Here is a 25,599-nt window from a genome sequence, read left to right as displayed (position 1 = left end):
AGAAAATGGATGGATGGATTTCACGGCGCTTGTTGACAGCGGGCGTTTGCTGGTTTCAGTGATCCCGGCCACGGATCTGTCCGAGCAGATCTCCACGGCGGGCACCGAGGCCTCGGGGACGGGCAACATGAAGTTCATGCTGAACGGCGCGCTGACCATCGGCACCATGGACGGCGCCAACGTGGAGATGGCCGAGGAGGCGGGCGAGAAGAACCTCTTTATCTTTGGCATGCGGGTGGAAGACGTGGCGGACGTCGACAAAAAGGGGTAAGCAAAGTCCATCCATGGCATGTTTTATTTCACATTTCAACCTGCTACCTGGGAACAGGACATGGGGCGGCATAGCTCGGTTGGTAGAGCGGTTGTGCCAGCAACTTGAGGGTTCCAGGTTCGATTCCCGCTTCCGCCATCCTAATCACTGCTGTTGTGTTTACCCACCTGCTCCCAGTACCACCCACACTGCTTTAAATGTAACTTAGATATTGGTTTTCACTATGTAAAGCGCTTTGAGTCACTGGAGAAAAGCGCTATATAAATATAATTCACAAAAAGTTGTTGGTACTTGTGTGTGTTTGTTACTGGAGACTTTCTCATACGCTTCTGCCTTGGAGACTTTGTATGTGTAAGTAATATGCAGATATAATTATTTGATATTTGTTTATATTGATAAATGTGCTCTTTTTATACGTAATAATAATTGAACAGTATTTGCAGTCTGACTACCTTGTGTGCTATTGTGTGCTTAGCTGTTGTGTAGCAGCAATTGTTGGTACTTGTGTGTGTGTTAATGGTAATTGTTTGATACGAACATTCCTATTTTTAGTGTGACATTTAGAAATGAGCTGATTCTAATAACTGTTATGTCTTGTTTTCTTTACCATGTGAGGCTCATTTGCAATGCAGTTGCACTTCCAAGACAGTAGATGGCAGTACCGTATAAACTCTCTAAAATCACGGCACGATAACTTAAAAATAAAGACAACTTCAGATTGTTTTCTTTGTTTAAAAACAGAACAAGCACATTCTGAAAATGTACAAAACATAATGTTTGTTTACACATGTTGTGGTTAATAGTATTCTATTTTTATTTGTCGTTATTTATACTTTCTGAATAAATAATGTGATGTTCATCAGTCAACTCATTGGTGTTCATTTTCAATCAATCAAAATAAGAAAATATCAAATCACAGGATGTTATTTATGTAGTTTGATCATTTTCCTCCATTGATGCACTAACATCATGTGCTTTATTTTGTACATATGTAGCATCATCTACAAAGATACAAAGAATTGCTATTGCGACATCTAGTGGACACATTTAGAACAGCAGTTTCTTTCATTCAAAAATTTCAGGTACATTTTTATACTTAGTAAACTCATAAAAAACCTGTTCGCGGGCCTGATCCGGTATGTTGTCTAACTAGAACACAGGTGTCAAAGTCAAGGCCGGGGGGCCAGATGTGGCCCGCCACTTCATTTTATTTGGCCCGCGAAAGCCTGGAAATAATATATCAATAAAGTTCTGTAACTTTTCTTACTAAATGTATTCTTTCTTAAAAAAAATACATGTACTCCATGTAATCGCAAATTATGTCAACCTAAATATTGTCTAATTATGCAAAAATATATTATCAAACTTTCAGACCATTTTTTTTAAATAGAAATAAATACTAATAAGTATTTCGAAGCAAGTTATCCATTAAATTGTGCAATGTAAAAGTACCAATAGATTTCATGGTCAAATTGTGAAATTGACTGTGATTTCGCTGCTGCCCACTGCTCCCCTCACCTCCCAGGGGGTGATCAAGGGTGATGGGTCAAATGCAGAGAATAATCTCGCCACACCTAGTGTGTGTGTGACAATCATTGGTACTTTAACTTTTTAACTTTTAACTTTATTTTTACAGCATTTTTCTTGAAATGAAAACATTTTTACTTTTTTTTTACTGTAATAAACTGGTGCCGTTTTGGCATTTACAGTAATACACCCAAAAAATCTACAGTTGTTGATTTGCGGTAAAAAAACAACAACAAACAAACTGGCAGCTCAGGTGCCAAAATTTTACTGTAAAATGTACCGGTAATTATTTTTTTTCCAGTAAAAAAAAACAAATGTACATTTTACAGTAAAATTCTGGCAACTGAGCTTTTTTTTGTTTTTACCATAAAAACAGCAGTACTTTTTTTTTCCATTTACAGTAATATACACTACATTACATATTTACAATTTCCAATTAACATTAGCATTAGCATCGAAAGGAACAGAATCGTTCTGAAATCCCTCCTCGTCTTTGAGCTCACGCCAGAGAGTGAAAGCGAACGCCTACGTGTAATTACTGCTATTATGGCAGAAGCTGCAAAACAACCAAAGAAATGAAAAGTTTTGTCTGAGGAGACAAAAAGAAAAAGGGATAAAGACCCGGATAATAAGACAGTTAAGGATCAACATTGGCCAATATGTAATATAAAAGATTGAAATTGGGCCACAGAAAGCTTGCAATAACCTTTTTCAGTAAATAATAGCTTCTCTCCAATTAATGCCACATCCTCTTACCATGAATTGATTAACCTCAAGTCCCAAATTCCAAGCTGCTGTTTTGAGGCATGTTAAAAAAAATAATGCACTTTGTGACTTCAATAATAAATATGGCAGTGCCATGTTGGCATTTTTTTCCATAACTTGAGTTGATTTATTTTGGAAAACCTTGTTACATTGTTTAATGCATCCAGCGGGGCATCACAACAAAATTAGGCATAATAATGTGTTAATTCCATGACTGTATATATCAGTATCGGTAATTAAGAGTTGGACAATATCGGAATATCGGCAAAAAAGCCATTATCGGACATCTCTAATTTTAAATTATTTAATTTGTCCTTTTTGCGCTTTTGTGTGTCACAAGTTAACTAATTAAATATATCATTACATAATTAAATCATTAAGTAATTACATGTACTTTTAAATAAAATTAATTACATTTTTAAGTCATTACTTAAAGAATTTTTTTTTTAATTCCATGTTAAACGCTATAATTTTTTTATTACAATAACTTAAGATTTCAAATTCCCTCCATTTTCTACTGCTTGTCCCTCTTAAATAACTAGTTTTAATTGAGTAAAAAAACTCAAATTAAATCAATTGGAATCAAATGCGTCACTAATTTAGTTTGTGTAAAATTACATTAGTCATTGAATTTTGTATTTAATTACATGATTTAGTGGATTATTTCATGATTTACTTGTGGATTTCATTATTGATTTAATGATTCATTTATTTAATTAATTAATTCAAAACATTAAGGTAATTATTTTAAGATTTTAAATTATTTAATTGATCCCTTTTGCGCATCACAAGTTAACTAATTAAATATATCATTACATAATCAAATCATTAAGTAATATGTACTTTTACATATAATGAATTACATTTTTAAGTCATTATTTAAAGAATATTTATTTAATTCCATGTTAAACGCTATCATTTTTTAAATTTCAATAATTTAAGATTTCAAATTCCATCCATTTTCTACCGCTTGTCCCTCTTAAATAACTAAATAGTTTTAATTGAGTAAAAAACTCAAATTAAATGAATTGGAATCAAATGCATCACTAATTTAGTTTGTGTAAAATTACATTAGTCATTGAATTTTGTATTTAATTACATGATTTAGTGGATTATTTCATGATTCATTTGTGGATTTCATTATTGATTTATAGGTTAATTTATTTAATTAATTAATTAAAAACATTAAGGTAATTATTTTAAGATTTTTAATGATTTAATTTGTCACTTTTGCGCTTTTGTGTCACAAGTTAACTAATTAAATATATCATTACATAATTAAATTGAACCCCGACTTAAACAAGTTGAAAAACTTATTGGGGTGTTACCATTTAGTGGTCAATTGTATGGAATATGTACTGTACTGTGCAATCTACTAATACAAGTTTCAATCAATCAATCAAAGTATTTGTTTTTCTTTGTTCAGGTATGACGCCATGTCTTACTACGAGAAGATCCCTGAGCTGAAACAAGTAATGGACCAGATCACAAGCGGATTCTTCAGCCCCAAAAACCCTGATCTCTTCAAAGACTTGACGGAGATGCTCTTCAAACATGACCGGTGGGGCGAAAAAACAACAAAATCCTGTTTTGTGTGTTGATGCATTTCCTGGTGTTGCTCTGCAGGTTCAAAGTGTTTGCAGACTTCGAGGCGTACTTGAAGTGCCAAGAGAAAGTCAGCAAACTGTACCAGGTAACGTGTGCCTGATGAGGTTCCACACAACACTCAGTGGCCTCACGCTTCATGTCCTCCTCCAGAAACCAAAAGAGTGGACCAAAATGGTGGTGAAGAACATCGCGGCGACAGGAAAGTTCTCCAGCGACAGAACCATCGCCGAGTACGCCACCGAGGTTTGGGGGGTGGAGCCCACTGACCTCAAGATCCCCCCGCCCAACGAGCCCAGAGAGGCCATCGTGGAAACTGCCAGAGCTCTGAAGAAGTGACCACAGCTGCCACCCAGGAAGTAACACGCCTCACTTTCACATGCTTTATTTGCCATCTACAACACTTTGCTCCTTTTGTCTGTTACACATTTTCACTGTGGCTTCTAGAAACTATTCAGTCACACGGGGAACCTGAGAGCTTTCCTTGCACAATCTGGCCTCTTTGACACAATCCTGACTTCAGTCTTTCATAACAGTGTTGACATTAAAGTTGCAGTGCATCCCAACCACACTCATGCTTTTGGTTCATGTTTCAACTACAGTGCATAATAAGTTACAGTAACACATCACATGTAACGGCAACAGTATATGCTATTTAACATGTCACGTTACAGTAACAGGAAATGCCATTCATGTTACATTAACACATTAGATGTTACAGTAACACATCACATGTAACAGCAACAGTATATGCTATTTAACATGTCACGTTACAGTAACAGGAAATGCCATTCATGTTACATTAACACATTAGATGTAACAGTATATGGCATACATGTTACAGTAACACATCACATGTAACTGCAACAGTATATGCTATTTGTTACAGTAACAAATGGCACATTACTGTAACAGGAAATGCCATTCATGTTACAATAACACATTAGATGTTACAGTAACAGTATATGGTATACATCTTACAATAACACATCACATGTAACTGCAACAGTATATGCTATTTGTTACAGTAACACATTACTGTAACAGGAAATGCCATTCATGTTACAATAACACAACATATTGGATGTTACTGTAACAGTATATGGCATACATGTTACAGTAACACATGTCACATGTATATAAATGCAACAGTATATGCTTTGTTACAATGTGTTACTGTAACAGTATATACTATCAATGTTACAGTAACAATGTCACATTACTGTAACAGGAAATGCCATTCATGTTATAATAACACATTAGATGTTACTGTAACAATATATGGCATACATGTTACAGTAACACATCACATGTAACTGCAACAGTATATGCTATTTGTTACAGTAACACGTGGCACGTGTTACTGTAACAGGAAATGGCATTCATGTTACAATAACACATTAGATGTTACAGTAACAGTATATGGCATACATGTTACAGTAACACATCACATGTAACTGCAACAGTATATGCTATTTGTTACAGTAACACATGGCACAATACTTTAACAGGAAATGGCATTCATGTTACTGTAACAGTATATGGCATACATGTTACAGTAACACATCACATGTAACTGCAACAGTATATGCTATTTGTTACAGTAACACTTGTCACATTACTGTAACAGGAAATGCCATTCATGTTACATTAACACATTAGATGTTACTGTAACAGTATATGGCATGCATGTTACAGTAACACATCACATGTAACTGCAACAGTATATGCTATTTGTTACAGTAACACATGGCACATTACTGTAGATATTACTGTAACATGTATGCCATATACTGTTACAGTAACACATCACATGTAACCGCAACAGTATATGCTATTCGTTACAGTAACACATGTCACATTACTGTAAGAGGAAATGCCATTCATGTTACAATAACGCAACATATTGGATGTTACAGTAACACATGTATATTAATGCAACAGTATATGCTATGTGTTACTGTAACACGTATATACTATACATGTTACAGTAACACATGTCACGTTACTGTAACAGGAAATGCCATTCATGTTACAATAACATATTAGATGTTACAGTAACAGTATATGGTATACATGTTAAAGTGACACATCACATGTAACTGCAACAGTAACACATGTCACATTACTGTAACAGGAAATGCCATTTATGTTGCAATAACACAACATAATGGATGTTACTGTAACAGTATATCAGATCAGAAATACTTTATTAATCCCCGAGGGGAAATATGGCATACATGTTACAGTAACACGTGTCACATGTATATAAATGCAACAGTATATGCTATTTGTTACAATGTGTTACTGTAACAGTATATAGTATACATGTTACAGTAACACGTCACGTTACTGTAACAGGAAATGCCATTCATGTTACAATAACATATATGTTACCGTAACAGTATATGGTATACATGTTACAGTAACACATCAAATGTAACTGCAACAATATATGCTATTTGTTACAGTAACACGTGGCACATTACTGTAACAGGAAATGCCATTTATGTTACAATAACACAACATAATGGATGTTACTGTAACAGTAACACATGTCACATTACTGTAACAGGAAATGCCATTTAGGTTACGATAACACAACATAATGGATGTTACTGTAACAGTATATCAGATCAGAAATACTTTATTGATCCCCGAGGGGAAATATGGCATACATGTTACAGTAACACGTGTCACATGTATATAAATGCAACAGTATATGCTATTTGTTACAATGTGTTACTGTAACAGTATATACTATACATGTTACAGTAACACGTCACGTTACTGTAACAGGAAATGCCATTCATGTTACAATAACATATTATATGTTACCGTAACAGTATATGGTATACATGTTACAGTAACACATCAAATGTAACTGCAACAATATATGCTATTTGTTACAGTAACACGTGGCACATTACTGTAACAGGAAATGCCATTTATGTTACAATAACACAACATAATGGATGTTACTGTAACAGTAACACATGTCACATTACTGTAACAGGAAATGCCATTTAGGTTACGATAACACAACATAATGGATGTTACTGTAACAGTATATCAGATCAGAAATACTTTATTGATCCCCGAGGGGAAATATGGCATACATGTTACAGTAACGTGTCACATGTATATAAATGCAACAGTATATGCTATTTGTTACAATGTGTTACTGTAACAGTATATACTATACATGTTACAGTAACACGTCACGTTACTGTAACAGGAAATGCCATTCATGTTACAATAACATATTATATGTTACCGTAACAGTATATGGTATACATGTTACAGTAACACATCAAATGTAACTGCAACAATATATGCTATTTGTTACAGTAACACGTGGCACATTACTGTAACAGGAAATGCCATTTATGTTACAATAACACAACATAATGGATGTTACTGTAACAGTAACACATGTCACATTACTGTAACAGGAAATGCCATTTAGGTTACGATAACACAACATAATGGATGTTACTGTAACAGTATATCAGATCAGAAATACTTTATTGATCCCCGAGGGGAAATATGGCATACATGTTACAGTAACACGTGTCACATGTATATAAATGCAACAGTATATGCTATTTGTTACAATGTGTTACTGTAACAGTATACACTATACATGTTACAGTAACACATGTCACGTTACTGTAACAGGAAATGCCATTCATGTTACAATAACATATATGTTACCGTAACAGTATATGGTATACATGTTACAGTAACACATCAAATGTAACTGCAACAGTATATGCTATTTGTTACAGTAACATGTGGCACATTACTGTAACAGGAAATGCCATTCATGTTACAATAACAGTATACGGTATGTTACAGTAACACATAACATGTAACTGCAACAGTATATAGTATACATGTTGCAGTAACATGAGATGTGTTACTGCAACAGGAAATGCCATTCATGTTACAATAACACATTATATGTTACGGTAACAGTATATGGCATACATGTTACAGTAACACATATGTTACGGTAACAGTATATGGCATACATGTTACAGTAACACATTAGATGTTACAGTAACAGTATATGGCATACATGTTACAGTAACACATCCCATGTAACTGAAATAGTATATGCTATTTTACAGCAACACATGTCATGTTACTATAACAGAAAATGCGATTCATGTTACAACAACACAGCATATTAGATGTTACTGTAACAGTATATGGCATACATGTTACAGTAACACATGTCACCTTACTGTAACAGGAAATACCATTTGTGTTACAATAACATATTAGATGTTACAGTAACACATGTCACATGTAAATTAATGTAACATTATATGGCATACATTTTACAGTAACACATGTCACACGTATATTACAGTATATGCCAAGCATGTCACAGTAACAGTACATGCTGTGTATGTGACAGTACAGTAAAACAGCATGTCACCGTAACATTGTTACTTGTTACATTACAGTGTCATACTTACAGTAATATTGTCATGTAATTTTACACTATCATACGTTACAGAGATACACATTTTGTATGCTACTGCAGCACTCTGTTCCAGTAAAAGTGTTATATATATATGCCATATGCATGTCACAGTAACAAATGTCATATGAACGTTACAGTAACAGACAGTATGTCACGTGCATGTCGCATATACAACTATATCAATGAAAGTAATCACATGTACTGTATGTTACACTGACATCTAGATTACAGTAATACGATGCCAAGACTGCTACAGTAACAGTGCGTCACCAGTATGGGAACAGTATCTCCTATGTGAGTTACAGTAACATACTGCGTCACGTGTGTTACTGTAACACACAGGTCATAGGTACGGTACAGTAACACTCATGTTTTACTGCAATGTCTACAGTATGTTGCAGTCAGCATCTAATGTGGTTGTTACACTGACAGTGAGTATGTTACAGACGTGTTACATGATGATGTGCTGTTAAGATAGTCACTTTACCCTCGGAGGTTCAGAAAATCCCTGCAACCAGAAGCAGACACAATTTCAACGCACGTCTGCTGTGATATTTGGTGTTGGACTTACCGCACTGACTTGGACAGGTTGGGGTCTAAGTGGATGTCACAGTGGGAGTATCCAAGACTTGCTTCGTAGGAGATCATTTGCAGCTTGACGTTGCTGTGGCGTTCCTTTCGCACCCGCGCAGCTATCTGGTACAACTGCACAGCATACACCGTCACAGAGTGCCGACTAAGGTGGAACACGGCTCGTTGTACCTTCTGACCCATGTGGTACGGAACCACGTCGTCGTCCTCTGCATGCAGTATGAGCAGTGGACACGTCAGAGCCTTCACACTGGAAAGTTTTATATCAAAAACACAAGAATACAGTACTGTAAAACTTTTTACCTTTTACCTTACTGTATGTTCCCAGCAATCCGCTATTTTTTTCCCCCCGCGCTTAGATCCCTGCGGCTTATAAAACGGTGCTGCTAATTCATGGCAATAATGTTTTGTATTCAACAAATAGTTTTTGCATAGAACCCCGACAGACACGGAAAAGGTGTGGTATTGTTTGTTCTATGGCGCCATCTTTTCGACAAGTTCACTCACTACAGGTGCAGTGGGTAGGCCTGCAATTAACGACTATTTTGATAGTCGACCAGTCATCGACTATCTTAACGATTAGTCAGATAATTAAGCGTACACATATTTATTGACTATAATTTTTACATTGACCTTTAAAAATTAAGTTATTTTAGGCATGTGCTTATGAACAACAAAGATGACTGATGCATTTATAAATATGTATTTATTATGCAGCTGTTACAAAATTAAAATATTCAGAAACCCACTGTCAGTAACTACAGTTGGTCGCTACATCTGTAAGTGCAAGTTAAAACTCAAACGCAAAGCAAAAGTCATTTATCAACAACACCCAGAAACACCACCGGCTTCGCTGGGCCCGAGCTCATCTAAGATGGACTGATTAAAAGTGTTCTGTGGTCTGACGAGTCCACATTTCAAATTATTTTTTGGAAACTGTGGACGTCGTGTCTTCTGGACCAAAGAGGAAAATAACCATCTGGATTGTTATAGGCGCAAAGTTGAAAAGCCAGCATGTGTGATGGTATGGGGGTGTATTAGTGCCCAAGACATGGGTAATGTACACATCTTTGAAGGCACCATTAATGCTGAAAGGTACATACAGGTTTTGGAGCAACATATGTTGCCATCCAAGCAATGTTACCATGGACGCCCCTGCTTATTTCAGCAAGACAATGCCAAGCCACGTGTTACAACAGCGTGGCTTCATAGTAAAAGAGTGCAGGTACTAGACTGGCCTGCCTGTAGTCCAGACCTGTCTCCCATTGAAAATGTGTGGCGCATTATGAAGCCTAAAATACCACAACAGAGACCCCCAGACTGTTAAACAACTTAAGCTGTACATCAAGCAAGAATGGGAAAGAATTCCACCTGAGAAGCTTCAAAATTTGTGTCTCCTCAGTTCCCAAACGTTTACTGAGTGTTGTTAAAAGGAAAGGCCATGTAACTGGTAAAAATGCCCCTGTGCTGCCATTAAATTCCAATTATTTGCAAAAAAAAACAAGTCTCTTAGTTGGAACTTTAAGTATCTTGTCTTTGCAGTCTATTCAATTGAATATAGGTTGAAAAAAAGGATTTGCAAATCATTGTATTCTCTTTTTATTTACCATTTACACAACGTGACAACTTCACTGGTTTTCAGAATCAGAATCAGCTTTATTGTCATTACGCAAGGTAACGAGATTGAGGTTTTGGGTTTTGTAGAATAGAATAGAAAGTACTTTATTGATCCCTGGGGGAAATTCAGCACCACAGTTTGCTCACAATAAACAAACACTTAGGTATTTTTTTACATGGGAATAATATAAATACAGTCTATTATACAGCATGATTCACATGTGAATAACATAAATGCAGTCTATTATACAGCATTATTCACATGTGAATAATATAGTCTATTATGCAGCATTATTCACATGTGAATAACATAAATACAGTCTATTATACAGCATTATTCACATGTGAATAACATAAATACAGTCTATTATACAGCATTATTCACATGTGAATAATATAAATACAGTCTATTATACAGCATTATTCACATGTGAATAATATAGTCTATTATACAGCATTATTCACATGTGAATAACAAATACAGTCTATTATACAGCATGATTCCCATGTGAATAACAAATACAGTCTATTATACAGCATGATTCACATGTGAATAACATAAATACAGTCTATTATACAGCATTATTCACATGTGAATAACAAATACAGTCTATTATACAGCATGATTCACATGTGAATAACATAAATACAGTCTATTATACAGCATTATTCACATGTGAATAACATAAATACAGTCTATTATACAGCATTATTCACATGTCCATCCATCCATTTTCTACCGCTTATTCCCTTTGGGGTCGCGGGGGGCGCTGGAGCCTATCTCAGCTACAATCGGGCGGAAGGCGGGGTACACCCTGGACAAGTCGCCACCTCATCGCAGGGCCAACACAGATAGACAGACAACATTCACACTCACATTCACACACTAGGGCCAATTTAGTGTTGCCAATCAACTTATCCCCAGGTGCATGTCTTTGGAGGTGGGAGGAAGCCGGAGGACCCGGAGGGAACCCACGCAGTGAATAATATAAATACAGTCTATTATACAGCATGATTCCCATGTGAATAACATAAATACAGTCTATTATACAGCATTATTCACATGTGAATAACAAATACAGTCTATTATACAGCATTATTCACATGTGAATAACATAAATACAGTCTATTATACAGCATTATTCACATGTGAATAATATAAATACAGTCTATTATACAGCATGATTCACATGTGAATAACATAAATACAGTCTATTATACAGCATTATTCACATGTGAATAATATAAATACAGTCTATTATACAGCATGATTCACATGTGAATAACATAAATACAGTCTATTATACAGCATTATTCACATGTGAATAATATAAATACAGTCTATTATACAGCATTATTCACATGTGAATAACATAAATACAGTCTATTATACAGCATTATTCACATGTGAATAACAAATACAGTCTATTATACAGCATGATTCACATGTGAATAACATAAATACAGTCTATTATACAGCATTATTCACATGTGAATAATACAGTCTACAGTACATCTGCATCTTATAGTTTGTCCGGTACAGCCAGCACATGCAAACGTATTGTTTTCTTGTACAATTTGGTGGGTGCGGCTTAAATACCGATGCGCCCGAAAAATACGTTAAGCGAAGCCAACCGCTGAGTAAACTAAACATGTGTGCAGTGAGTACTTACTTGTCGTCGTTAGCAAACAGCAGGTTGTTGGTTTCCAAAGTGTCCCACAGAAAGTCTTCAAAGCCCGGAAGGAACATGTAGAGCTGCAGGACAAATAACACCTTGAGTGATGGACATCATGCAAACAACACTTGAGTGCTAAATATTTGACCTTGGACAGCGGAAAGACTGTGACAACCTCTCCTATTTTTGTGAAAGCAGCCTCCAGGATCAAGGCATCCAGAGTGGACCCTGGCATGAAAACATCAACAAGAAAGTACTTCAATCATATTCTTCCAAGCGGAGAACCCACCTTCTTCTTGCAGCTTGACTGCAGTGTTGCTGGCAACCCTTAAAGAAAGGAAAGACACGCTTTGACATATCTCAACTTCATCCCAAGATGTCTGCAGGGAGGAACTGACCCTGATCCCAGAGAGTGTCCCCACAAGTACACCGGAGACCTCCTGCTGTGCCGCTTCACCCACTTGTACAGGTAGAGGGCATCTGTGGTCACACCGTTTTCAGTGGGCACCCCAGTGGAGTCGCCAAAGCCTGATGTGGCGGACAAAACAATCTGTTAATGGGTCCAACTGTGCAGGCAAAGTCGTACTTTACCATTCTTAACTGTCATAAAAAGTGTAAAAGTAAATTAATTGTATTATTAAGTACACCGACCAAGATCATGAACAGTCATTTAGCCTAAATCAGGGGTCGGCAACCCAAAATGTTGAAAGAGCCATATTGGACCAAAAATACAAAAACAAATCTGTCTGGAGCCGCAAAAAATTAAAAGCCATATTACATACAGATAGTGTGTCATGAGATATAAATTTAATTAAGAGGACTTAAAGGAAACTAAATGACCTCAAATATAGCTACAAATGAGGCATAATGATGCAATATGTACATATAGCTAGCCTAAATAGCATGTTAGCATCGATTAGCTTGCAGTCATGCAGTGACCAAATATGTCTGATTAGCACTCTACACATGTCAATAACATCAACAAAACTCACCTTTCATGCACAACGTTAAAAGTTTGGTGGACAAAATGACACAGAAAAAGTGGCGGCATAAAACACGTCCTAGAAAGTCGGAGAAAGTTATACATGTAAACAAACTAAGGTGAGTTCAAGGACCGCCAAAATTAGTAGGACAAAACGGCGCTCGCCAAATACTCGAATCAGTGAAGCGTGTTTAATATAAACAGTGTGCTTTGTAACAATTAGGGAGGCTTGTGTCATGTTTGTCCTCCTACAGAAACCATATTAAAACAAAAAATAGATTTTTTTTTCCCCTCATCTTTTTCCATTTTTCATATTTTTTAAAAAGCTCCACAGAGCCACTAGGGCGGCGCTAAAGAGCCGCATGCGGCTCTAGAACCGCGGGTTGCCGACCCCTGGCCTAAATGATCTAATCTTTGCTAAAATTTTTTGTTCTTTTTTTACGTGGCACGCATAGAGGAGAAGAAGAATTGGAGGCCGTTATTTCCTAGATGTGAAAAGTTATATAAAAATTATTTTTTTAGACTATGAGAAATTATTTTGGCTTTAATAGCAGTGATTTTGAGTGGATAAGAAAGGGGAAAGTGAAGTGAATTATATTTATATAGCGCTCTTCTCCATTGACTCAAAGCGCTTTTACATAGTGAAACCCAATATCTAAGTTACATTTAAACCAGTGTGGGTGGCACTGGGAGCAGGTGGGTAAAGTGTCTTGCCCATGGACACAACGGCAGTGACTAGGATGGCGGAAGCGGGGATCGAACCTGCAACCCTCAAGTTGCTGGCACGGCCACTCTACCAACCGAGCTATACCGCCCCAGGAAAGGAAAACTAATAGTACCTCTGTAGTCCAAAGACAGGACATGGAAACCGCCTCGGCTTAAAATCTGCAACAAATAGACGTGAACATTTCAGCCAAATATGTTTATAGTGTGCAAAATAGGCCACAAAACAAACCTTCACCAGCTGCACCCTGTGACCTTTGGCCCTGGGGATGTGAAACAGATTTAAAAACATATGATAAAATATCAAAGATTTTAAAAACGTTTCAAAAGACAGAGATTTAAAAACATTGAGGACGGAAAATAAAAACTTATCAAAGATTTAAAATCATATCTAAGACAAGCTACTTAAAAATGTAGAATAAATGTAGAATATATGTATAATATATTTATATTATTCATATATTATACAAATATAATATATTATATTATTATTATTGTCTATTGTGAGCGAACTGTGGTGCTGAATTTCCCCAGGGATCAATAAAGTACTTTCTATTCTATTCTAAACATAAGAGAAAATAGAGATTAGAGTACAGAGATTTAAAAACAAATATCAGGATATAAAAACATCAAAAAACCTAAACATATAATAGAGCTTAAAGAAAATATATTTTTAAAATCAGAGATGAAGATTTAAAAATTTGAAAACACAAAGATGGCGATTTAAAACATCAACATTTAAAATATAAAAGATTTAACATATTGGATTTAAAAACAAAATATTTAAAATTACAAATATATCAGCGATGAAGGTTTAAAAACAAAAGATTAAATAATGTTGAAAACATCACAATGAAGATTTTAAAACGTCAACGATTAAAATTATATCAATGATGGAAAATTAAAAACAGACTAAACAAAATGAAAGATTTGAAAATGGCGAGTTAAAAAAGGTATAACTCCCTTTCATTCCATTTCAAATTCTCTTATGCAAATCCAAAAACTAATTTTGGGCCATTTTTTCTATTTTTATTTCTGAAACAAAAGTTGGACAATTATTTAATGACACTTTTTTCAAACGACAATAGGACAAGTGCTGAACAAAGATGATACCGTTATGCTAAAAACATGCTAAACGCGAAGGAAAAGCTAAAATACTGCTTCCGGTTCAATTTGTCATCACACAGATAATCACACATTTTGGCATTTTGGATAAAACATGAACTGGATTTTTGTGTTCATCTGGAAAAATAAAAATCCATAAAAGGAAAACGGCACAAAATCTAATTTTAAGGCAATATTTTAATAAAAATCTACCCTTTGTTTTAAAATCTGCCATTCATAGTAAAAAGTTTGATAGTAAAAATCAAAAAACGGCCTTCATTTTGTTTTTTGATTTGCGTTTCAGAATTGGAAATAGAATGAACAAAAGGTACATGGACAAAAAACATCAGATTTGAAAACAAACAATTTAAAACACATCATAGATGGAGATTTTGAAAACAAAAGTTTTAAATAGAGATGTCCGATAATGGCTTTTTTGCCGATATCCGATTATGTCCAACTCTTAATTACCGATTCCGATATCAACCGATACCGATATATACAGTCCTGGATGCCTAATTTTGTTGTGATGCCCCGATGGATGCATTAAACAATGTAACAAGGTTTTCCAAAATAAATCAACTCAAGTTATGGGAAAAAAAATGCCAACATGGCACTGCCATATTTATTATTGAAGTCACAAAGCGCATTATTTTTTTTAACATGCCTCAAAACAGCAGCTGGGAATTTGGGATATGCTCTCCCTGAGAGAGCATGAGGAGGTTGAGGTGGGCGGGGTGGTGTATATTGTAGCGTCCCGGTAGAGTTAGTGCTGCAAGGGGTTCTGGGTATTTGTTCTGTTGTGTTTATGTTGTGTTACGGTGCGGATGTCCTCCCGAAATGTGTTTGTCATTCTTGTTTGGTGTGGGTTCACAGTGTGGCGCATATTTGTCACAGTGTTAAAGTTGTTTATACGGCCACCCTCAGTGTGACCTGTTTGGCTGTTGACCAAGTATGCGTTGAATTCACTTCATCTATGAAAAGCCGTAGATATTATGTGACTGGGCCGGCACGCAAAGACAGTGCCTTTAAGGTTTATTGGCACTCTGTACTTCTCCCTACGTCCGTGTACACAGCGGCGTTTTAAAAAGTCATACATTTTACTTTTTGGAACAGATACCGATAATTTTGAAACCGATACCGATATTATCGGACATCTCTAGTTTTAAAAGCATCAAAAACAACAGATTTAGAAAAAAAATAATACAATCTCCATCTTTGATGTTTTTTAAATCTTCATCTTTGTTTTTTTCCATTTTCAATCTTTGATGTTTAAAACAAAAGATTAAATAACATCAAGGATGTTATTCATTAAAGACAAAGATTACAAAAACAAAAGTTTCAATAGGATATCAAAGATAGATTGAAAAACATCAAATATTGAGGTTTAGGAACAAAGACGTGGATTTAAGGTTCAACAACCCCCCAGTTGAGCCACATTTAAAAGCCCTCCAGACTGCATTAGACGTCAAGTGTTCCCATTCTGCTGCACTCACCTGTTTCCCACGTTGCCATGGAGATAGACAATAACAGGGCTTCCGTCTCCAAGAGCTTCTTGGTACCATTCGGGGCTTTTCCCTGCGGCCTCGCCCCATTGGCTGGCAGGGAGCGTATGCCTGAGAGACACAAAAGGAACATTCTCTTTCAAGTTGTGGCGTTTATGAGGACACTCGGCGAGCTTACCATACGCCCACCGTGATGCCATCCTCGGTGTGGAGGTAGAAGTTGCTGGTGTGGTTCAGTATGTTTTCAGGCCGGCCCAGATCCACAAACAACGGAATTCTCACTGCGGATGACATCACTCAAGATGAAGACCACAATATTTTATGTCCTGCCATATTAGGCAACGCAAATGTTGACATGCTCCAATTATCGCCGCTCGTCAATTAACCGTAGTCTCAATTAAGCGCATGATTGATTAACCGGTGGCTGTAGGTGTCACGTTCAAACACTGGTGACATCTATTAAACAAGACAAGAGGCAAAGAATTAAACAGACAGAATTCAATTTGGACTCAAATTTGAGGAGAGTCGCTCGGACATTGTATCCTTCTACAATCTCCAGCACGCTCTGCCAAAAGATTGCATGCCTCCTTCTTTTATTTTGGACCCTCCCCGACCACATGGCCACCTTTGTTGGTGGCAAAAAGTTCACAGAAAAGGTCAGTTCAAAAAGAGGTCCATAAATTAGTTCAAAAAGAAATCGTAAAATAGTTCAAAAAGAGGTCGTCTGGAAATTGGGCAGATCCTGTCATCTCTCCACTCTGAAGTCCTTGGGTGCGACGAGCCGGCTGAGTCATCAAATGCAACCCAGGTACCGAAACATGGCATTGGTGGAGTCAACGTGAATCTGTGCCAAAAACGATTCAGCACCCAGCCCTAATTGAGCCTGTTAAGTGTTTTATCCCATTACCGTATTTTTCGGACTATAAGTCGCTCCAGAGTATAAGTCGCACCGGCCGAAAATGCATAATAAAGAAGGAAAAAAACATGTATAAGTCGCACTGGAGTATAAGTCGCATTTTTTGGGGAAATGTATTTGATAAAAGCCAACACCAAGAATAGACATTTGAAAGGCAATTCAAAATAAATAAAGAATAGTGAACAACAGGCTGAATAAGTGTACATTATATGAGGCATAAATAACCAACTGAGAACGTGCCTGGTATGTTAACGTAACATATTATGGTAAGAGTCATTCAAATAACTATAACATATAAAACATGCTATACGTTTACCAAACAATCTGTCACTCCTAATCGCTAAATCCCATGAAATCTTATACGTCTAGTCCAGGGGTCGGCAACCCAAAATGTTGAAAGAGCCATATTGGACCAAAAATACAAAAACAAATCTGTCTGGAGCCGCAAAAAATTAAAAGCCATATTACATACAGATAGTGTGTCATGAGATATAAATTGAATTAAGAGGACTTAAAAGAAACTAAATGACCTCAAATATAGCTACAAATGAGGCATAATGATGCAATATGTACATATAGCTAGCCTAAATAGCATGTTATGTTAGCATCGATTAGCTTGCAGTCATGCAGTGACCAAATATGTCTGATTAGCACGCCACACAAGTCAATAACATCAACAAAACTCACCTTTCATGCACAACGTTAAAAGTTTGGTGGACAAAATGAGACAGAAAAAGAAGTGGTATAAAACACGTCCTAGAAAGTCGGAGAAAGTTATACATGTAAACAAACTATGGTGAGTTCAAGGACCGCCAAAATGAGTAAGACAAAACGGCGCTCGCCAAATACTCGAATCAGTGAAGCATGTTTAATATAAACAGTGTGCTTTATAACAATTAGGGATGCGTGTGTCATGTTTGTTCTCCTACAGAAACCATATTAAAACAAAAAATTGATTTTTTTCCCCTCATGTTTTTCCATTTTTCATACATTTTTTAAAAAGCTCTAGAGAGCCACTAGGACGGCGCTAAAGAGCCGCATGCGGCTCTAGAGCCACGGGTTGCCGACCCCTGGTCTAGTCTCTTACGTGAATGAGCTAAATAATATTATTTTATATTTTACGGTAATGTGTTAATAATTTCACACATAAGTCGCTCCTGAGTATAAGTCGCACCCCCGGCCAAACTATGAAAAAAACTGCGACTTATAGTCCGAAAAATACGGTACTCAAACTAATCCATAGACTACCGTATTTTTCGGACTGTAAGTCGAAGTTTTTTCCATAGTTTGGCCGGGGGTGCGACTTATACTCAGGAGCGACTTGTGTGTGAAATTATTAACACATTACCGTAAAATATCATCCATCCATCCATCCATCTTCTTCCGCTTATCCGAGGTCGGGTCGCGGGGGCAGCAGCCTAAGCAGGGAAGCCCAGACTTCCCTCTCCCCAGCCACTTCGTCCAGCTCCTCCCGGGGGATCCCGAGGCGTTCCCAGGCCAGCCGGGAGACATAGTCTTCCCAACGTGTCCTGGGTCTTCCTCGTGGCCTCCTACCGGTCGGACATGCCCTAAACACCTCCTTAGGGAGGCGCTCGGGTGGCATCCTGACCAGATGCCCGAACCACCTCATCTGGCTCCTCTCAATGTGGAGGAGCAGCGGCTTTACTTTGAGCTCCCCCCGGATGACAGAGCTTCTCACCCTATCTCTAAGGGAGAGCCCCGCCACCCGGCGGAGGAAACTCATTTCGGCCGCTTGTACCCGTGATCTTGTCCTTTCGGTCATAACCCAAAGCTCATGACCATAGGTGAGGATGGGAACGTAGATCGACCGGTAAATTGAGAGCTTTGCCTTCCGGCTCAGCTCCTTCTTCACCACAACGGATCGATACAGCGTCCGCATTACTGAAGACGCCGCACCGATCCGCCTGTCGATCTCACGATCCACTCTTCCCTCACTCGTGAACAAGACTCCGAGGTACTTGAACTCCTCCACTTGGGGATAATATTATTTATCTCATTCACGTAAGAGACTAGACGTATATGATTTCATGGGATTTAGCGATTAGGAGTGACAGATTGTTTGGTAAACGTATAGCATAGACTTAGACTTAGACTTAAACTTTAATGATCCACAAGGGAAATTGTTCAACACAGTAGCTCAGTTACAATGATGGAAAGTGTAAGGATGGAAAGGACAATGCCGGTATAAATAGACTTAATATAGGATAAAAAATCTAACATATATACATCCATCCATCCATTTTCTACCGCTTATTCCCTTTGGGGTCGCGGGGGGCGCTGGAGCCTATCTCAGCTACAATCGGGCGGAAGGCGGGGTACACCCTGGACAAGTCGCCACCTCATCGCAGGGCCAACACAGATAGACAGACAACATTCACACTCACATCCACACACTAGGGCCAATTTAGTGTTGCCAATCAACTTATCCCCAGGTGCATGTCTTTGGAGGTGGGAGGAAGCCGGAGTACCCGGAGGGAACCCACGCAGTCACGGGGAGGACATGCAAACTCCACACAGAAAGATCCCGAGCCCGGGATTGAACCCAAGACTACTCAGGACCTTCGTATTGTGAGGCAGATGCACTAACCCCTCTGACACTGTGTATACAATATATACATAATATGTGTACAGAATAATATATGTTCTATATGTTATAGTTATTTGAATGACTCTTACCATAATATGTAACGTTAACATACCAGGCACGTTCTCAGTTGGTTATTTATGCCTCATATAACGTACACTTATTCAGCCTGTTGTTCACTATTCTTTATTTATTTTAAATTGCCTTTCAAATGTCTATTCTTGGTGTTGGCTTTTATCAAATACATTTCTCCAGTGCGACATATATATATTTTTTCCTTCTTTATTATGCATTTTTGGCAGGTGCGACTTATATTCCGGTGCGACTTATACTCCGAAAAATACAGTGCTCGATTATTGAAATAATCAGTAACTAGAGCCCTACCCATTAGGAGTGATTAAAAAAAAACTTTCATATACAAATCACAATTTGTATTTATTCCAATTCTAAATTGATTCATAATCATCAACAATTAATGTCAAAAAGTTGTTTTTTAGGCCATCTATGTGCTTACATATGACAGCAGAAAAATCTGGAGTTTTAAGATTCACATCCCTGCTTGTAAAAAAAAAAAACATTCATGTTGTCAAAATAGGTCGCTGTCGTTTTCCTTTCCACTTTCTCATGCACTCTGGATCATATTTTTTTAAATTACTTAAGTATGCCTTTTCAGGTGCTTGTCACAGCTCAGCAAAAATAAAGGCCGAGGTAATATTATATTATTGGAGCGCTTAGCTTGTCGACAGGAAGTTGTACTTACACAAGTGAGCAAATATGGCGTATCCCAAAGTCCAAGGGAGCGCATAGAGCAGGACCGGCGTGGACACATAGGCAGCTATCAGGAAGGACACAGCGGTCTTCATTACCAGCATGCTTGGTTCGTTTCCTTCCTACTTCTAGAAGACAACAAAAACCTTAAATGATACAGTAGTATACAACAGTGTTTTTCAACCACTGAGATACAGTCTGGTGTGCCGTGGGAGATTATGTGATTTCACCTATTTGGATTAAAAATCTTTTTTGACAACCAGTAATTATAATCTGTAAATTATGTGGCGTTGTTGTGTATCGGTGGTGTCCAGAGCTCGGCAGGGTAACCGTGTAATGCTCTTCCATATCAGTAGGTGGCAGCCGGTAGCTAATTGCTTTGTAGATGTCGGAAACAGCGGGAGGCAGTGTGCAGGTAAAAAGGTGTCTAATGCTTAAACCAAAAATAAAGAAAAGGTGAGTGCCCCTAAGAAAAGGTATTGAAGCTTAGGGAAGGCTATGCAGAACGAAACTAAAACTGAACTGGCTACAAAGTAAACAAAAACAAAATGCTGGATGACAGCAAAGACTTACTGTGGAGCAAAGACAGCATCCACAAAGTACATCGGAGCATGACATGACAATCAACAATGTCCCCACAAAGAAGGAAGAAAATCACTTAAATAGTCTTGATTGCTAAAACAAAGTAGATGCAGGAAAATATCACTCAAAGGAAGACATGAAACTGCTACAGGAAAATACCCCAAAAAAAGAGAAAAAGCCACCAAATTAGGAGCGCAAGACAAGAACTGAAACACTACACACAGGAAAACAGCAAAAAACTCAAAATAGGTCACGGCGTGATGTGACAGGTGGTGACAGTACACCTACTTTGAGACAAGAGCTATAGCGATGCATGCTTGGTTATGGTTTAAAGTCATATCCAACAATTGCAACGACGACTTTTTACTGTCAACTGAGTTTCGTTTTTTAAATGATTTCTGCTGGCGGTGTGTCTCCGGATTTTTTCAATGAAAAAAATGTGCCTTGGCTCAAAAAAGGTTGAAAAACACTGGTATACAAGACACTTAGATGGCATTAAGAGGGTCATGACAGGTTGAACTAGAATGCTTCTGGCTGCAGTACTTTCCAAAGTATCCCTCTTTTGTGTCCAATTTACATAAATACAATGTGTCCAATTAATGTAAAAATATTTCTCCAGAAAATGACTTTTTAAGTAAATGTCAAGGGCTTCTTCGTTCATTGTGTCAGTGTGTGACGTCAGAACGAGTACAAACTTGGTGGAAAGTGAAAGAACATGAAAGAAGTTAAAACATTACACTACGCTACAAAATTATAATAAAATGATCGGAGTACCTTTAAACTGTCTTTAAGTCCTCTTCGTGTAGTTAGCTTTGCTCCTCATTCCTTCTAAAATCAAGCACTCTTCTTTGATTTCCGGCAAAGTCAAGTATTTTCGGATTTACACTCCCTGAAAGGCGATTGGTCTAAAGTTTTGATTGACGTTTGCCGCAGCCAATGGTATTAGTGAACGAGGATAAAAAGGGAGGCCTTAGAAAAAAAGTCTAGATTAACTTTTAAATCGTATTTAGTGTTATAATGAGAGGAGCAATGCGCATTTTAAGACAGCCGAATAGTTGATAAAATTGTTGTAAACATTTTACGTCAATGTCAGATTTTTATGAATATTGCATTGTCGTGATTAAAGGAGTTTTATCTCAAATAAGCACCTTTACACGCCGAGTTCCGGGAACACAAAATGATTGCCATTGGCAATGTGGTCTACGGTTAAGCCAAAATGTCCATTTATGCGTAACTGGCACACAAGGTGGACTTTACCCAAGGAAATTTGGTAAGAATAACAATATAAGTTCAGTACCAATGAGGCAGACGACGTGAACGCCGATAAAATCCTATCTTATTACAAGTTGTTCAAATTGACTAAGCATGTGGGTTTACATAAAAACGATGCAGTACTGAGGTTTACCGGCAGGTGGGGTGAGGACCGGACCAGAGTGGCGTGTAAACAGACCAAGGCCAACTAAACAAGCGCCTGTGCCATTGCTGTCGTGTTGACGTTAGTTTTTCTGACGAAATAAACAAAGATAATACGTCTATATATAGTTCCAATTATACTCCAGCTCATAAACTTACAATAAAACGTGCTTTATTTCGTTTAAGTATAATTTGCGGCCGTATTTGACGCAATTGACGGCGCTATTTACGTAAAAAAAAATAGAAATACGCAGAACGACAAACAAAAATGACTTATTACCCTCATTTTGCTAAAATCTTCATTGGCTATGGACCAAAAATTACGAATAAATTGACTTTTTGTGTGAAGCATATCAATTGTGGTGGCTGCCTTGAATTGATTATTGATTGATTGATTGAAACTTGTATTAGTAGATTGCACAGTACAGTACATATTCTGTACAACTGACCACTAAATGGTAACACCCCAATAAGTTTTTCAACTTGTATAAGTCGGGGTCCACTTTAATCAATTCATGGTACAAATATATACTATCATCATAATACAGTCATCACACAAGTTAATCATCAGAGGATATACATTGAATTATTTACATTATTTACAATCCGGGAGGTGGGGTGAGGAGGGTTTGGTTGATATCAGCACTTCTGTTGGAATAATTGTTTGTAAGTTATCACAAAAGAAACATTATATTACATTATGTTCCTGATGAGAAGATGAAGGCTGTCTTTCGAGGCCTAACAAGAGGAAGAATGCTCGTGAAACGCCACTGTGATTTCAACACGGACAGATGGCAGGATCTGCTCAACTTCCAGAGGAACTCTCTTTGAAGTGTTAAACGAACTCTCTCTGAAGTATTTCACAAACTCTCTTACAACTATTTGGTAACCGAGGTCAACGCTATTTACGACCCGCTGCCCTCTTGAAGTTGCTGTGGTCAGGAGACGGCAGGGGTTATCCATTGTCCTCCAACACCTGCCCCAGCTGGATCCAGGAAGAGCCCAAGCCCGAGAAATCCTCTTCTTGGTCTTCAAAGCGACCGAAAACAATGACTGTTTTACATACTTCCCATTCCTGCTGTGACATGTGTTGGTGCGTGAACATTGAACATCTGAATAAAAGAGGAGACGAAAACCTTCTTCGTCAGAGCGTGGTGCAGGACTGTACAGAGAGTGCAGTGGCCATGTCTCGCCTCAATATTGAGTCCAAATTGAATTCTGTCTCTGTTTGATTCCTTGCCTTTTGTCTTGTTTAATAGATGTCCTCAGTGTTTGAACGTGACATCTTCAGTCATCAACAATTATATCATCAGAGAAATGGACATTGAAACAGTGTAGGACAGAAAGAGGATGATCAATCAATCAATCAATCAATGTTTACTTATATAGCCCTAAATCATGAGTGTCTCAAAGGGCTGCACAAGCCACAACGACATCCTCGGCTCAGATCCCACATCAGGGCAAGGAAAAACTTAACCCAATGGGGCAATGACAAACCTTGGAGGGGACTGCAGATGTGGGGAGAGTTAGCTTTTCAAAATAAGACAGGAAGTGACAAGACGACCTGAAACCAGACAAAACCCAGACAAGACTTCACCCAGGTGTGACAAAAGCCCCCTTGTTTTTGGCCCTTATTTTGACAAACCAGGCAAGATGTGTGTCGTGTCATCTGTATTCCTAGTGAGTAGCCAAGATGTTATCAAAGGTTTCCATGGAGTAGCAAAATAAACTGGAGGCTATTTTCATTTGACCAACATGTTGAGCGATGGACAGATGGCAGTGTTTACATTGTACACAGCATGATTTTAAGTGGCAATAAACAAGGCAAATTTTGACGAATAACACTATACTGTATTAACATGGCCCTGCGATGAGGTGGCGATTTGTCCAGGGTGTACCCCGCCTTCCACCCGATTGTAGCTGAGATAGGCTCCAGCGCCCCCCGCGACCCCAAAGGGAATAAGCGGTAGAAAATGGATGGATGTATTAACATGTAATATAGAAGAAAACAATGTTTTATGTAAGTTTGTTTTTTAAATTATGTATTTCTATAGATAGTGTGTGTGTCTGTAAAAGAGTGTTTTGTTCATTTTGTGTTGAAATATTTAATAAATATTTTTGATAGAATTACAAACTTTAAAAGTATACACTTATTGAATATATAAACAATTCTATGATGATTAATCTTGATTAATTACAATATTAAGGGTCTGTTTGCAACTCACTCAAAGTGAAACATTTCTATAATCAAACAATGTTTATTATTATATAATATATAATATATTATTATTATAATATTTTATTATTTGGGGTGGTATAGCTCGGTTGGTAGAGTGGCCGTGCCAGCAACTTGAGGGTTGCAGGTTCGATCCCCGCTTCTGCCATCCTAGTCACTGCCGTTGTGTCCTTGGGCAAGACACTTTACCCACCTGCTCCCAGTGCCACCCACAC

The 25,599-nt window shown here is 37.5% G+C and overlaps 2 protein-coding genes across 5 annotated transcripts in view; one reads left to right on the top strand and one right to left on the bottom strand.

The window, feature by feature from the left end:
* Positions 1-4,739, top strand: part of pygl (phosphorylase, glycogen, liver) — a 53,145-nt gene extending 48,406 nt beyond the window's left edge. The window contains exons 17-20 of the mRNA XM_061969071.1: positions 60-267; positions 3,990-4,124; positions 4,190-4,256; positions 4,322-4,739. Of these exons, the coding sequence (XP_061825055.1) occupies positions 60-267; positions 3,990-4,124; positions 4,190-4,256; positions 4,322-4,507 (596 nt within the window). The 3' untranslated portion in view covers positions 4,508-4,739. The remainder of the gene's footprint in view (positions 1-59; positions 268-3,989; positions 4,125-4,189; positions 4,257-4,321) is intronic.
* Positions 4,740-5,782: 1,043 nt separating this feature from the next.
* Positions 5,783-25,599, bottom strand: part of LOC133611904 (lysophosphatidylserine lipase ABHD12-like) — a 28,483-nt gene continuing 8,666 nt past the window's right edge. The window contains exons 1-13 of one of the 4 annotated variants that reach the window (XM_061969074.1): positions 23,141-23,230; positions 21,146-21,281; positions 17,043-17,145; positions 16,856-16,975; positions 14,488-14,518; positions 14,372-14,417; positions 12,949-13,078; positions 12,840-12,877; positions 12,699-12,778; positions 12,548-12,630; positions 9,429-9,507; positions 9,238-9,371; positions 5,783-9,174 (exon numbers count right to left, since the gene is read on the bottom strand). In XM_061969074.1, the coding sequence (XP_061825058.1) occupies positions 9,150-9,174; positions 9,238-9,371; positions 9,429-9,507; positions 12,548-12,630; positions 12,699-12,778; positions 12,840-12,877; positions 12,949-13,078; positions 14,372-14,417; positions 14,488-14,518; positions 16,856-16,975; positions 17,043-17,145; positions 21,146-21,257 (981 nt within the window). In that variant the 5' untranslated portion in view covers positions 21,258-21,281; positions 23,141-23,230 and the 3' untranslated portion in view covers positions 5,783-9,149. Of the gene's footprint in view, positions 9,175-9,237; positions 9,372-9,428; positions 9,508-12,547; positions 12,631-12,698; positions 12,779-12,839; positions 12,878-12,948; positions 13,079-14,371; positions 14,418-14,487; positions 14,519-16,855; positions 16,976-17,042; positions 17,146-21,145; positions 21,282-22,509; positions 22,934-23,140; positions 23,231-25,599 lie in introns of those variants that run through there. The other 3 variants (XM_061969075.1, XM_061969072.1, XM_061969073.1) reach the window with 3 other exon arrangements.

The sequence above is a fragment of the Nerophis lumbriciformis genome, linkage group LG08 (assembly GCF_033978685.3).
Source record: "Nerophis lumbriciformis linkage group LG08, RoL_Nlum_v2.1, whole genome shotgun sequence".
In the NCBI taxonomy this organism is placed as follows: Eukaryota; Metazoa; Chordata; class Actinopteri; order Syngnathiformes; family Syngnathidae; genus Nerophis; species Nerophis lumbriciformis.
This window is presented reverse-complemented; position numbering and strand designations above follow the sequence as displayed.